Here is a 14,428-nt window from a genome sequence, read left to right on the forward strand (position 1 = left end):
AAGTGTTTCAATTAAAAAATCTTGGGGAATTTTCCCCAGGTTCTAACAAGCTATATCAAAATAGAACTCATTTCATGGAAAAAAGGAATCCCACAGCACTTCTTTTTAATAACTGTTCAGCTACAAAATTTTATTGGTATCTTTTTATGTTCTCTCTAGAGGATGTAATGCACAAAAGCATTGCCACGGAACATATAAAATTACAAATGAAATTTATTGTAAAAAGTAGAATGTCTTCTAGACTGGTGTCAGTATTTATTTCATTCAGAAACCAAAACTGCAGTATAATATATTCATTGTCAGCAAGTTCATGTGTGTAAATTGCCATCCAATGTTATTGACTGATATAAGACAGATATTGAAAAGACAATTTAAATTTACTCTTCCAAACATAAACCGTTCCACAAAAGCACTGTAAAAACTCCTTCAAGATTTTGGGTTGTGCTTGACATTTATGGTTAACTACATAATTTGGTCGTGTCATAATCCACTGTGTTTGGCAATTTGGCATTAAACGCCTGCAGAGCAGATTGGATCCTCACCACCTCACTAGTAGACAGCTTGAGTCTATGACGAAGCAAGCAAGAGAAAAGATCTAGACGACGCTGACCGGGTGGGGAGAGTTTATTTACACGGTCTCTTATCTCTAGAAGTTGCAAAAGTGCTGAGTCCTGGGATCCCTGAGTATAGGGGTAGTCCAGCTGCAGAATCAGGTCCCGAATTGCTTCCGGGTCAAAGTGCATGCTGTAGCCAAACACTTGAATGTTATTGATTTTCATATAACCCAGGTTCCGGGAAGGGTCGATGAACTCCAGGGGTTCGTAGTAAATGCTCTCGTTGCCGTTGTGGCCATTTGACTTGATGCGACTCCTCAGGTAGATGTGCACTGTCTCAAAAAATGTCTTCCACTTGTTCCCCAGAGTCAGCGACCAGTTGTAACACTGCAGGGGGAGGTCCAGCTTAGTCCGCTCCCAGTCGGGGAAGCTGTTTTCATCCACAGGCATAAACCAGCTCTCAGAGTGGCTGCCTCCGAAGGGATTGATGTAAACGGCCAACACCGGCTCCAGGGTGCTGTTTTTAGTTAAGCAAATCTGTAAAGAGAGACCCAGGATCATGTGGACCAGGCTCGACTTGTACTTGTTGCTCTTCAAGGTGAGGAGCATCCGCTTCCGCCAGGAGGGGTCGAACCAGCTGTTGAGGCGCATGTCGTTGCTGATGAAGATGGCATGGACCTCTAGTCGCCTGTCCGTTTTCTGCAACAGGTACTTCATCTCGAGATCTTGCAGGTCGGTCTCGAAGCCGATGTAATGATCGGTGGACTCGGCGACCTCGGGCTTGCAGAGCCCCTGGCTGAGCATGTAGCCCGTGTTGCAGGCGCCGCAGCGGGTGCGGTTTTCAGGGGCGCAGGTGAGGCAGGCGGACGCGTCGCCCACCGTGCAGGGCAGGAAGGCCGTGCAGACCACCTGGTCGTTGGGACACGTGCACGAGTGCGTCTCTTCTGAAAAGCTGCCCAGGAGTCCATTCTCATTGCAGTAGAGAAAAGACTGGATGCGAGTGAGCCAGTAGGTTGAGGTTCTAAGAATAGAAAACAAAAGGAATCTGTATAAATACAAAGGCGTTTGTGTTTGTGTGTCCTGCAATCAAGTTACCTTAGGTTTGAAAGCTTCACTATCACGTTCTTAGGTCCTTCCCAGTTATTTAACTGTGATAATAAAACAAAAAACACTGGGCTTCCCTAGTGGCACAGTGGTTGAGAGTCCGCCTGCCGATGCAGGGGACATGGGTTCGTGCCCTGGTCCGGCAAGATCCCACATGCCGCAGAGCGGCTGGGCCCGTGAGCCATGGCCGCTGAGCCTGCACGTCCGGAGCCTGTGCTCCACAACGGGAGAGGCCACAACAGTGAGAGGCCCGCATACCGCAAAAAAAAAAAAACCCAAAACCCCCACCATAATTGAAAATATATATACACATATAATATTCATATATTTAAGTATTATGTATATTTAAATTATGTATATATTTTTTCGTTCATCATCGTACAAGATTGACGATGGATACACTTGATTTGAACTGGAAAACTACATGAAATACCTTCTGAAGACATTGCATGGCATCTCACTAGTGTACCTGGAAGCTGACTGTGACTATAATTGGGTTGGTTATAGGTTTGAAATGATATCCAACAACGGGGAATAAAAATGGTTTTATCACCAAATATCTAGCGTAGAATTAGAGTGTATGAATGACGATTGTTCATTCATTCACTCTTAGTTTCACAGAGCACTAATGCTGCAGGAAGCCTAAATAGAAAGTGAAATAAAAATGAGAGAAAAACAAGAAACTTTAAATTGTCAATCAATGTATTTAAATCCTAGGGCTTCATCAACATTGAAAGAACAAGTACCCACTGAGAGGGAAAATATTATTAAAACATGTTTGATTTTTATCCTTATGGTCTGCTCAAGAAAATTGTTGAAAATATCTCATTAAAACTAACTACAAGTTCTCTTAATAAGGGTTAAGTGTGTTAGTTGAATGTGTTTGATTTGGATCATTAACATTATTTATATCCAGAAATCAGGCTACATGATGCGCATTTACGATCTTACTTTTCCTGTTTTCCCACATTATTCAAACTCTTTTAGTGTGTTTAAAATCTCAGTAAAATAATGAAGGAAAAGCATGTGGCCGTGTAATCAGATAATTCTTTGTTTTTATCTTGCTGCTTTCTCATAGTAGCTGCATGATCGTGGAAAAGTTGAATGGCCTAAGTTAGTGATATCTTCCATATCGAGTTCTTGTGAGAAATAGGCTCAGACTGGATGCATGTGTTTAGACAATCGTATAGAGCATGTGTCACAGTAGACACTAAAAATTGTATCTCTTTTTGGTATTCTTAAGCCTTTCCAGTGTTCATTATTCAGTACATATGAGGTTTTTCTACAAATTGTATATATTGTACTCAATCCTTTAGACTTATTACAGTGCTGCCATTTTAAAGAATTTGTATATGCTGGTAAAATACAGGTATTTATCTGTGTAAATAATCAATAAAAACAATTTTTTATCACAGAACAATATATGAGCTATATATTCATTTTTGTATATTCATTTTTGGTCTCTGCTCATTCCCCTTTGCAATATAACACTTTTTTAAAAAAAATAAGCTCCTCCCTGTTTTTCCAAATAAATTAAATAACTCCTTAATTCCCTCTCATAACATTTACTTTTTATTCATAGTGCCTTTTTCCACTAAAAATGTTATATTGTGTACTTACTTGTTTATATTCCATTTATCCCATTAAATATAATATTCAGCTTGCCAGAATCATATATGCTTTGCTTATAGCTTTATATCCCATGCCTAGCAGAATGCCTCTCATACTTAATGAATATTAGATCAAAGGCATAGACGAATTAAAGGAACATTTGCTCAATAAGCATATTTTTAAGTGAAATTTAAAGCCCTAAACTGCATATTTAATACAGTTTTAAAGACCTAACTCCCAAGTTGTAGGAAGTGGAGTTTCACAACACACACTTTGACATTTGCACACAATTAAATCTATATAAAAATCTTAGTAAACATATATTTTAAAAAACCTTTCTTTTCCAGATTCCCTAAGTGGAACTGTTTTCTATAGACCCAGAATAAAAGGTAAAACCAAATCAAACCCAACCAAAACATGAAACATTTTCCTCTTAATTATTTCTTACACTGAAAAACACTGACTGGGAAACTACACCTATAAAATTCATTTCTAAGTTTCTCAAGATACTTTAAAAATAAGTTCTCAGGAAAACTCTCCCAGGAGGATGCCAGAAGTTGTGAAATAGGAATGATTGGCACTTTGTGAGCCATACATCTCTATATGAGTATCTCTCCTCCTCTCCTCTGGTTCCTTGTTTTCTTGCTGCAGAATAGACATGCAAAAAGTTTTCCTTTTTTGGGTTGAGGAAAGAGCCTGATTCATTATTTCTGTACTCAGTCTCAGAATATAGAAATTATTGCTGACTTGTTCTTTCTGCAGTTACTGATATATTTATTTCATCAATATGCTCTCAATGAATTAATCTCTCTCCCTCTTGCCTTCTTTCTCTCTCTCCTTCTTTCTCCTTCTCCTTCCTCCCTCCCTCCTTTCTTCCCATTTTTCTTTCCTTCTTCCTTCCTTCTTTTCCTTTCTTGCTTGCTTGCCTGCTTGTTTTTTCTTTCTTTCTCTTCTCTCTCCCTTTCTCTCCTTTCTCTCTTTCTGTAGTTCTATTTATATCTATCTACTATAAAGCATATAAAATATATATGCTATCAGATTGAAAATAATATTTTCTTCCTTGGAACCAAAGCATAAATTCCCTGAGTCAATTCATCTCTCACTGTAAGCTCTCATCATGTTTCCAAATCGTAAGGACAAACAAAAAATGAAATAATAGGCTTAAGGCTGAAGGCAGAGCTCACAAAACTAGGGCACCATAGAAAGACTCATTTGGACACTTTAGAAAAGCAATGGCTTTTCTAGCTTTCAGTCTTTTCCAATCCTTTTCACGTCCCTGCAGATGCATTACTGAAGGAATGTGTCCCAGCTTCGTGGGTTTCAGCTTGTCATGTATGAATACTGATAACTTGGTGTGCTGTCAAAGCTCCTGTTCCCTGAGACAGAAGAGCTAACACGTGGCTTTTCTTCCTTGCTGCTTCTTGTCCTTCCCCCCATTACCTACCTTTTGACTGTTTTAGTGCATTTCACAAGTAGGGAATAGATTTTCGATAATTAGTCTTTACTCCTTGTAAAATCTTGGTGAAGGCAGTGGTCAAAAATAGAAAACAAAGCAAATTTCAGTACTGTACATGGATTATTCACTTACCCAAAAGATCACTTTTTTTCCCCCTGACAAAGTGAAATTCAACTGTTTTTCTTTTTAAATCTAAACATTTTTTTTTGAAGAGAAATGTCTTCAACATTAAAATTAGGTGGTAGCAAGTAGTTTTTTTAAACTCTTTCCTTCTATACCTAAGTATTAAAACAAAGTAATGCTACATTTTCTATTCTCATATATAACTTCTATTCACATAAACTATTTAGAATCTACTAGGGCTAGGATAGAGGATGCGATGTTGAAAGATGAACTCCTGGCAGGCAGGTAGGTTTGTTTCTTTTTATGAAACATGTGGTCTTGTTCCTGACATCTACTTAATTACACTTCAATTAATATTTACTAAACAAAGGAAGTAGGAAAGGAAGGAAAAAGGAGGGAGAGAAGGAGTAAGGAGGGAGAGAAAGAAGTTAAAGTGAAGGAACTACACAGATTATAGAAGAACAGAAGAAAGAAACTAGGGGAAGACAGTATTGAAGCAATTGACTTGAGAATGACAATGATATGGAACAATTCAAGGGATATAGGAACACCTTTTCCATCAGGAAGTAAGTGTGCACTTGAAAATAATTTCTAAAAAAGCTTTAAGATGATAGTGTTACAGAAAGGAAAATACCTTCCAGAGTTAAGTTAAACTTTTGGAAAAAATATAATTAGCTAAAAAGCCGATAGCCTGTTTTTATTTGAAAAATCAGGTAGCAAACTAAGTTGAGAAGATTAGACATACATTAAGTCAGTTGTCTCTGTTTAATCTGTAATATTCTCTATGTAAAATCTCTACAGGACACATGTTATGTGAGTGTCAAAAGAGCACTAGACTGGGAGAATGAACACTGGATTTCTAGGTCAGACTTCACCTGGTGACCTGGGACAAGTCACTTAGCCTCTTTAACTTTGAGTGAAAGTTTTAGAATTCAAAGAAACATTGGTTCAGATTTTGATTCTGCATGACCCTGGGGAATGTGTACAGCTTTCTGAACCTCAATGGCTCACCCTGAGTTCACCTGTTGATCTGTTGTCAGGATGAAGTGATGTAACAAATCCCATCCCAGATGGCACTTGCCATCTGGTTCTACAGGATTAAGTCACTAGCCACTGCAGCTGCTGTCCTTCAACACCCTCCGAAAGGAGTTCAAGATGGAGATCGGGAATGAGGCACTCTGTGCTCTGGGAAAAACTGGCAGGACAGGCGTTCAGATAGTTAGATACTTTCAGGAGAAGAATTTATGAGCCCAATTCTCGTATCTCCTCATATCTAGAAAAGCACTAAAATCCTTCATGGTGACGTCTGCTCCTCGTGACCAGCAGACAGCATCTGCCACAATGTGTGCTTGACTGTGTGTACCCTCCTTCACTAAAATCATATAGAACACTGACCTTCCCCCCATCTCTTCAGAGCCGTTTCTCAGAGCCACCTGAAATGCTGTCTCCCAGGCTATAGTCCTCATTTTGCCCCCAATAAAACTTAATTCACAGCTCTCAGATTGTGCATTTTTTTCAGTCGGCAATGTTAAATGGGATTGGCAAAACAGATTCCTGGACCCCACCCCAGACATACTATAAGAACCCCTAGGAGGAGAGCTCAGGAAGCTCTTTTAAAATATGCAGTCCCACAGAAAAAACCAGTCTTGGCAAAGCAAAGAGCATTGCACTAAGAGAACTATATTTGCAAAGGACTTGAGGTAAGAAAGGTTTTGTTCTAAGGAACTAAATGAGAGCCAGTACAGCTGGAGTGAAGAGAATATCAGTGCAGTATTAGACTGTGCAGTAAGTAGTGGCCAGATCAGGCAGAGTATTGTTTAGGTTTTACATTTATTCTACATGCAGTAAAGAGTGGTAAAGAGATTTAGCCAGAAGTCGATTGTATTAAATTTAGCAACCATCTTTCTCCTTGTATTATACCAGTAGTATTTTAAATATCAGGTAAAGCTGATGTACTTTTAATAAAATGTTTTTTTCAGGGCTAAAATAAAATAAAATAAGCAGTCCTGGAGAAATGTTTTGTACACAGAAGCTGTAAGTTTCCTATGTATGAAAATTAACAACCAAAACAACTATTAGGGGCTCTTTAAATACCAGTTAGCTCTCAAGCTGTAAGAATATGTCCCGAAGAAGGTAGGGAAAAGTTAAAATTTCTGTAGAGAAGAGGGCAGCAGCAGATGGCTTTGAATTACCATGCATTTGGGGCCTTGTGGCCACCGTGTATGCTGAATTTGCAAACCCTGCAATAGAAATTTTTGGCATACACATACACAGAAGAATAAACCAAACACTAAAACCTACTTTAATAAATTCTACTGTTACAGTATTAATAATTAACTATTTAGTGAATTTCTCTCATATCATGGGCCAGCCACTTTGTACTTGTTATTTTTAATTCTTCACAGTAACTTGTAAAACTTAAACCCATTCTAAAATTTGAAAAATACTGAGGCTCAGAGTTTCAATGACTTCCTCAGTTATATATCTATTAAGTATTACAATGAACACAGACTCAGAGAAGCAAGTCTATTTTTTTTATAATGTGTGTTGAATAGTGAGGAAAAATGCTTAACAAATGACTTTAGGAAAAATGTATTTCCATGCTGGACAGCATCAAAGATAAAATAACTTTTAATTATTAAATAAAATTAGGCACTTGAGTGACAGCCCACTATATTGGCTTCAATCCACTTTTGGGAGCTAAACTATCAACTTTGAATATTGTTTCCCTTAACTCATATGGAAAATGGGAATAAAATATAGCTTGTTGTAAGAATTAAAGCACAATTGCTGGAAAAGCCCTTAAAGAGTGCCTATGCACAGAATAAATGGTAAATAAATGGAAATGCTTATTCTTATGATCACTGTTATTACTATTGTGATCTTTTAAAGAAATAGCATCATATGTACTTTCTTTATTACAAATGCTATTTTCTTCCAGGAAATGGAAATTTTCATTTTATCTTCAACAATTTGTGTATTACACGCATAATCTTACTCTTTATCTCTGCATTTCACTTTTATCAAATAGACCTAGTTATTGATAATACGACCAAGACTGTATCACATCCCAAGAAAAAGAATATCATTGTTAAAGGTCCCTTGGTTATGAGTCTCCCAAAGAAGTGTATGTATGTATATGTATCACATGTGTATATAGATACACATCTATAAACCTATAGATGCATATATACATACACATTTTATTTTTATAAACTTGAGTTCAAGTATCTACTAAAACTTTTGGCTTGCAGGAAGACAATGAAAAAGTGAGTGAAGCAGTTGAAGATGTAGGTCATATTTTAAAGATAATATTAGCCGAGGTAACATTCATTAAGGTTTTCTCATGTGCACAGTCTTTTTACAGGCATTATTTCATTTAATTCTCCCAATTCTCACTACTCCTTGAAGTAAGGACCCTTGTTATCCCAATCAATATTTAAGGACATGAGTTGTAAAAAGCCTAGATAATAAGAATTTATAGAAGGTCAAATAGCTGGTAAGTGGTAGAACTGAAAGTGCATCCTGGTTTTTATTACTCCCAACAATGTGGGGGGTATGACACCAAAAGCACAAAAGATAAGAGCAAAAAAGTAATAAGTGGAACTCCATCAAACCAAAAAGCTTCAGTCCAACTAATCTGTAATTCATTTGGTTGAATGGTGTACACAGAAAAATCTGCTTACTTCTTAGAGAGCTACTGAAACATTCTGTCCACAGCTGTGCTGCATTTAATGCTGTAGTTCAAGAAAAATCAATAGATATGTCTTCCCTCTACTTATAACATAAAATATGAAAAGAAAAAGTCAACATTCAGGGTATGAAATGTGAGGCACATGAAGAACACAATTACTTTACTGGACATAAAGGGAATATATCATTAAAAAAATATATAGAGAGTCCACATCTAATTTTCCTCCAAAGATTACCAAAAATCAAAATATTTTGCCCACTAAATCACATTAGATGTTAAGTTAAAAAGACTTGAAAAGTATTTATTATGTGCAAGTTCAGTCTATTAAGTATTATAATTGAGGAAATATTGACACAAATGCAATTACTCTGCAAATATGAGTAAATCAGGTCTCTCCTATGTGCTTTTATAACATCCTGATTTTCACCCACCATAGTATTCATTATACCAAGTCATTATTACCCAATCATCTGTATCCCTCATTACATTATACATGCTATGAGGGAAAAGATATATTTGTTTACTTCACCATTTTATTATCATAACATACCTAAATCAGTTTACAGTGTTTATACTTAAGTTTTCCTATTACAACCTTTTGAACCTATTAGTCTTAAAATATGTGTATGATGAATCCAAATCTGCAAATCTAAACAATATAAATAGAATATTTTAAAATAAAATTTATGAAAAGACCATTTTATCTTTCACAGATCTGTTACATCTCTGACCCTAATATTTCAAGCTAAATATAAATTTGACATGAATGAATAAATTAATGAACAAAAAAGAGAAACTAAAGAAGCAAATTCAAGGCTAAATTGTTAATTCCTTGGTTGTATTTATTATTTTTAGTATTTCATATGATTTTCTTGATATCCAGTGAGTGATAAACATTTTCAAAAATTGTCTTATTTACATAATTTCTGTTTTTCTTTAAAGCATATTTCATGACCAATTTCTCATCAATTTAGAAAAAAATAATAAAATGTTCTTGTTGGGCACTGAAAACTTGAAAACAAATTAAACTATCATTTAAATAATTTAATCAAACTTTAATATGTTTCTAAAAGTGATACTATTTATATCTAAAGCATATTTTTCAATTAAATAAAGAAAATATAATTTGTCCAAATTCAATGTCCCTCTAGTCATATAACCATGAACACAATTATGGTATGAACTGTCTATGTTATGCCTGCATTTGTGTGATAAGCATCTCTCCAAATTGAATGTCTCTGAACTCATTTTCTTCTCTCCTAATACAACCATGATTGTTATCTACAATGATGGATATTAGCTCATCCCTTCCTGTCTCAACTAAAGTAAAACTTAGTTTCTGGAGGTCCTGTACCTGCTCTTTTTGTCATTTTATTACATTTGTGTACCTCAAAGCTAATCTTCCTAAAATTGATCTATTTCTTATTGCATGGCACCCAATATCTTTCATATAAAATATATATTTTGCCTAACTTTTAAAACCCTTTACAATCAGGCAACACTTAGCTTTCAGTACTCTATAAAGTATGTTTTCCATTTAGGCTCTCCCTGTTCCCCTCCCTAAATACACCAGCTCAATTTCAACCACAATGAATTTTCTTGTTACAGAGTTGAATGTCCTTTCTCCTCTGCTTAGACAGTTCAAGATGCAAATTGAATCATTTCTACTGTAAATAGTTTTTCTTAATAATCCTACTTACAACAACTTAATTCTTTGAATGAGTATATTATTTATCTATATTACCATATTTGTAATTAAGCCATGTACAGCCATATATTATTGTTTAATAGATTCTTATTTCATTATTTCAACTAAAGTATACCATTCATTATAATAACTATAATTTTTACATGTTAGTTTTCGTAGTTGGAATATAGGCTCCTCAGAAAGAAGAAAATGAATGTCATTTCATTGGAATCCCTAGAGACTAGCAAAATTTCTTCCCATGCAACACTGCTAAACCAAATTGCTAAAGCAAAATTGAATTATGGATTTATGCTTATGGAAAAATGTCAGAGGAAATACTTTTAAAAACTCCTCAACACAAAATGACAAATAATTCTGGCAACAAATTTTTAAATGCATTTATGATGCGGAAAAAAATATGGAGTAAATTTCAGAGGCTGAAATTGAGCTAAAAGAATATATATGTAGGAAGATGTGGGTGTACCTGATCTAGAGGTTTTGGTGGCTGTGTTGGGTATAGGAAACAAAGTCCAGGACACCTGAAGGGCAAGAAGTTGAATTGGAGACCTGCTCTAAGAAGCTGGGAAGACTGAGACTATGCACTTAAAGAAAGAGTCAGCTTAAAAACAAAACAGACAAGTAAACAAACAAAAAGGCCTAGAAAAGGAAGAGAGCAAAATGAGTGCCTGCCCTGACCTCACTGTTAGTAGAAGAGAAAATACATAATTTACAAATTCAAAGTTTTTTGCAGAAAGTACATAATCTAAAAATTCAAAAACACCAATGAAAATCATAACTTATTTTAAAGTGCTCCAAATTGTTTTATTGTGGCAAAATGGAATATATACTTTCTAAAAGAATGCACATCCTTTACATTTTATGAAGGACTTGAAAAATCAATATAGATGAAATTATTTTGACCATGAACTCACAGTAGAAAAAAAAAAAAGAAAGAGGAATCAGGGTCCCAAGATTAAAAATGTGCAAAAGGCATAATCTTAACACCACAGACTACAGAGATTGGAATTATTTGATATTAAAGTCAATTATCAGCAACATATTTAAATAATTTCAAGGTAAAGTAAAATATGAGAGAGGCACCGGGGTTATCAAAATAAATCTGAAAAGACAAAGGAACTAACATGATGATAATGATGATAATTTTTTTTTTCGGTACACAGGCCTCTCACTGTTGTGGCCTTTCCCGCTGTGGAGCACAGGCTCCAGAAGTGCAGGCTCAGAGGCCATGGCTCACAGGCCCAGCCGCTTGGCGGCATGTGGGATCTTCCCAGACCGGGTCACGAACCCGTGTCCCCTGCATCAGCAGGCGGACTCCCAACCACTGCGCCACCAGGGAAGCCCAATGATGATGATTTTAATTTAAAGCTTATTAAAATGTAAAACAGCAGATTAGCTAAGCTGAGCACAAAATTGGTAAATTAAAGATAAATGAGATAATAATCCTGAGAATATACACCACAGAGAGGAAAAGAGATTGAAAATATAAAACATATCTAGAGGATTATGTTACAAAAACTGACAAATGCCTAATCAGAGTTCCAGAGGCACCAAACAGAGAAAATAGGGGAGATTCTATATAAAATTATAGTAAGTGAGAATTCTTCAAACTCAATGAAATACATAAATCTTGAGATTCATGAAGCACAAAAAATTCCAAGAAGGTTAAATAAATAGAAATACCTACCTATTCATATCATACTTAACATGTAGTTCTTGTTATATGTAACAAAGCTTTTGTTATAAATAACAAAAATTAGAGGTAACAAAACATAAAAGTATTAAAAAAATTTAAAAGACATTGAAGCATAAGTAAATCAATGCAGTTACATTCACAATATTCACAAGTAGAAGCCTCATTAGGAAAGATATCAATTCTCGACAAATGTATTTCTATATCTAATGCAACTCCAATAAAAATTCCTTCAGTTTTTTTTTTTAGTTGAAAATCAGTAATACTAGAGTAGGTTGTCTTCAATTAACCCTCCCAATAATAATTTATAAAATTTGAGCAAAATAGAACGAACCACTAGTTAAAGGAGTTATAGAAAGTCCAAAACAGTCAAAAGCTAAATGAGTTTTTAACCTAAGGGAAGGGAGCAGCACCAATGGAGAAATTGAGAGTTGCAGTCCTCTAGTTTTGCCCTAAGGACACTCCCCAATCTGGGCAACATGGGGAGGATGAAATTCAGTCAGAAACGACATTCTTGGGCTTCCCTGGTGGCGGGTGGCGCAGTGGTTGAGAGTCCGCCTGCCGATGCAGGGGACATGGGTTCGTGCCCCGGTCCGGGAAGATCCTACATGCTGCGGAGCGGCTGGGCCCGTGAGCCATGGCCGCTGAGCCTGCACGTCCGGAGCCTGTGCTCCGCAACGGGAGAGGCCACAACAGTGAGAGGGCCCGCGTACCGCAAAAAAAAAAAAAAAAAAAAAAAAAGAAACGACATTCTTAAAGGCTTGATGTGTGCAGAATGGAAATGGGGAGTTGCCAGAGAAGATGTAAATTGAGGAAAACAATTCTGAAAGAAGCAAAGAAGAAAGAAAACCCTGAACAAATCCCCCTCAAATCCATGACTGACTCCTAAACTCTATAATTGTGAGACAAACTTTGAGGAGCTAATCAGAAAGCAAAAGCTGAAAGATCTGCAGTGCTTAATAAAGGCTGTATTTCTTGCCTATCACAGATGAGACAGTGTTCGCAGTTTGGATATCTCCAAAGTAGAGTGGTTTCGTAAACATATTCAAATGCCAGAAAAGCCATGTCTTTGTAGTAAAGACCATCACAAGACTAAAGATTAGCCCTAAACTAAGTGTTGAACTAGGACAGACTCACTGTAATAAAATTTTAAACCAAATATCTGCAAAGACAGTGTAGTCAACAAATAATAAAACTGCCTGCCAAGTTAAAAATCAACATTATTCCAATAAAATAACATACTTCAGAGTCAATATATACTATCATCTACAATACCCAATAAAAATATGTAGTTATGAGAATTGTGAACAAGCAAGCAAATGTCACTCATAGCAAAGAGACAAAGCTATTGATGGAAACAGGTCCCGGGACAGCCTACATCATTGGTATTTACAGACAAATGTTGACCTGAAACAAAGAAACTGCCAGATATTTCTCCAGCAAAGATGGGTTTATTCAAATTGCAATTTTACCTATTAAAATAAAACTTAATCCTCTAATTATTCAGGACAAAAAACAGGATAAGGCATTCTGTGCTTTGGAAAAACAGGTCCCTTAGATAATTAGAGTTCTCTCAGAAAAGTAAAAATGAACTCAGATTCTTGCATCTTTCCATTCACAGAAAAACACTAAAATTATTCATGGAGATATCTAATCTTCATGACAAGCAGTAACCTTTTATTGAGATGTGTGTTTGCATGTTTTCCCTAGCCAAAATCACAAATATCTGGCCACTTCTTCTTATCTCTTTGGAGCAGTTCCTCAGGGCTATCTGAAAGTCAGTCTCCTGGGTTATAGTCCTCAGTAAGACCCTAAATAAAACTCAACTCATAGCTCTTACATTGTGTGTGTGTGTGTGTGTGTTTTTCAGTCAACAGTTTTGACAACCACGAAGGACTCAGAGCAGACTGCTCTCCTTCACGTGAACTCTATAAAGATCTGGATCCTTGGTACCAACAAGGGCCCCTTATGCCCATCCACCTCCTTGGTGAATCCAGATGAATTGGGTGAGTGTCTCCTGGTCTCGGATCTCCCATCTTGGCTGACAATCCTGGGCTTTATTCAGTGGTTGCTAAACTCCTTGATATGAGGACTAGGTTTCCCTTGGACTTAAGTTCAAGAAGAGGTATCTGGATTTCCCAGTTGAAAGACACTGACAAGATTTTGCTCAGTTGAAAGACACTGAGGACCTTTGGACTGGGTTATTAGGTAGGAGGCTCATCTGATGCCTTTGTTAGAATTGGCTATTTTAAACAGGGTTAGTTGGAATAAACTGAAGATACCATATGAGAGCTTTCAGCTCCAAAGATAAGGGCCACAGCTCTTCCCAGTCGGTACAGCTTTCTCAAGCAACTGAGAAATTTATGGGAGTGGTGGAGGCAAGTCCTCATACCATGCAGCACTCTCATAGGGAAAGCCACTCATTAATTTAAAAAAACTCGCTTGTCTAGGGATGCACACATAAGGATTTGCCATCCATTGTTCCGAG

General features: G+C 36.4%; 1 protein-coding gene across 2 annotated transcripts in view; it reads right to left on the bottom strand.

Moving 5' to 3' along the window:
• Positions 1-415: 415 nt before the first annotated feature.
• BRINP3 (BMP/retinoic acid inducible neural specific 3) overlaps positions 416-14,428 on the bottom strand; it is a 404,334-nt gene continuing 390,321 nt past the window's right edge. For both annotated transcript variants that reach the window (XM_060088666.1, XM_060088667.1), the window contains one exon: positions 416-1,575. In XM_060088666.1, coding sequence (XP_059944649.1) covers positions 459-1,575 — 1,117 coding nt within the window. In that variant the 3' untranslated portion in view covers positions 416-458. The remainder of the gene's footprint in view (positions 1,576-14,428) is intronic.

Source organism: Mesoplodon densirostris, chromosome 2 (assembly GCF_025265405.1).
Source record: "Mesoplodon densirostris isolate mMesDen1 chromosome 2, mMesDen1 primary haplotype, whole genome shotgun sequence".
NCBI lineage: Eukaryota > Metazoa > Chordata > Mammalia > Artiodactyla > Ziphiidae > Mesoplodon > Mesoplodon densirostris.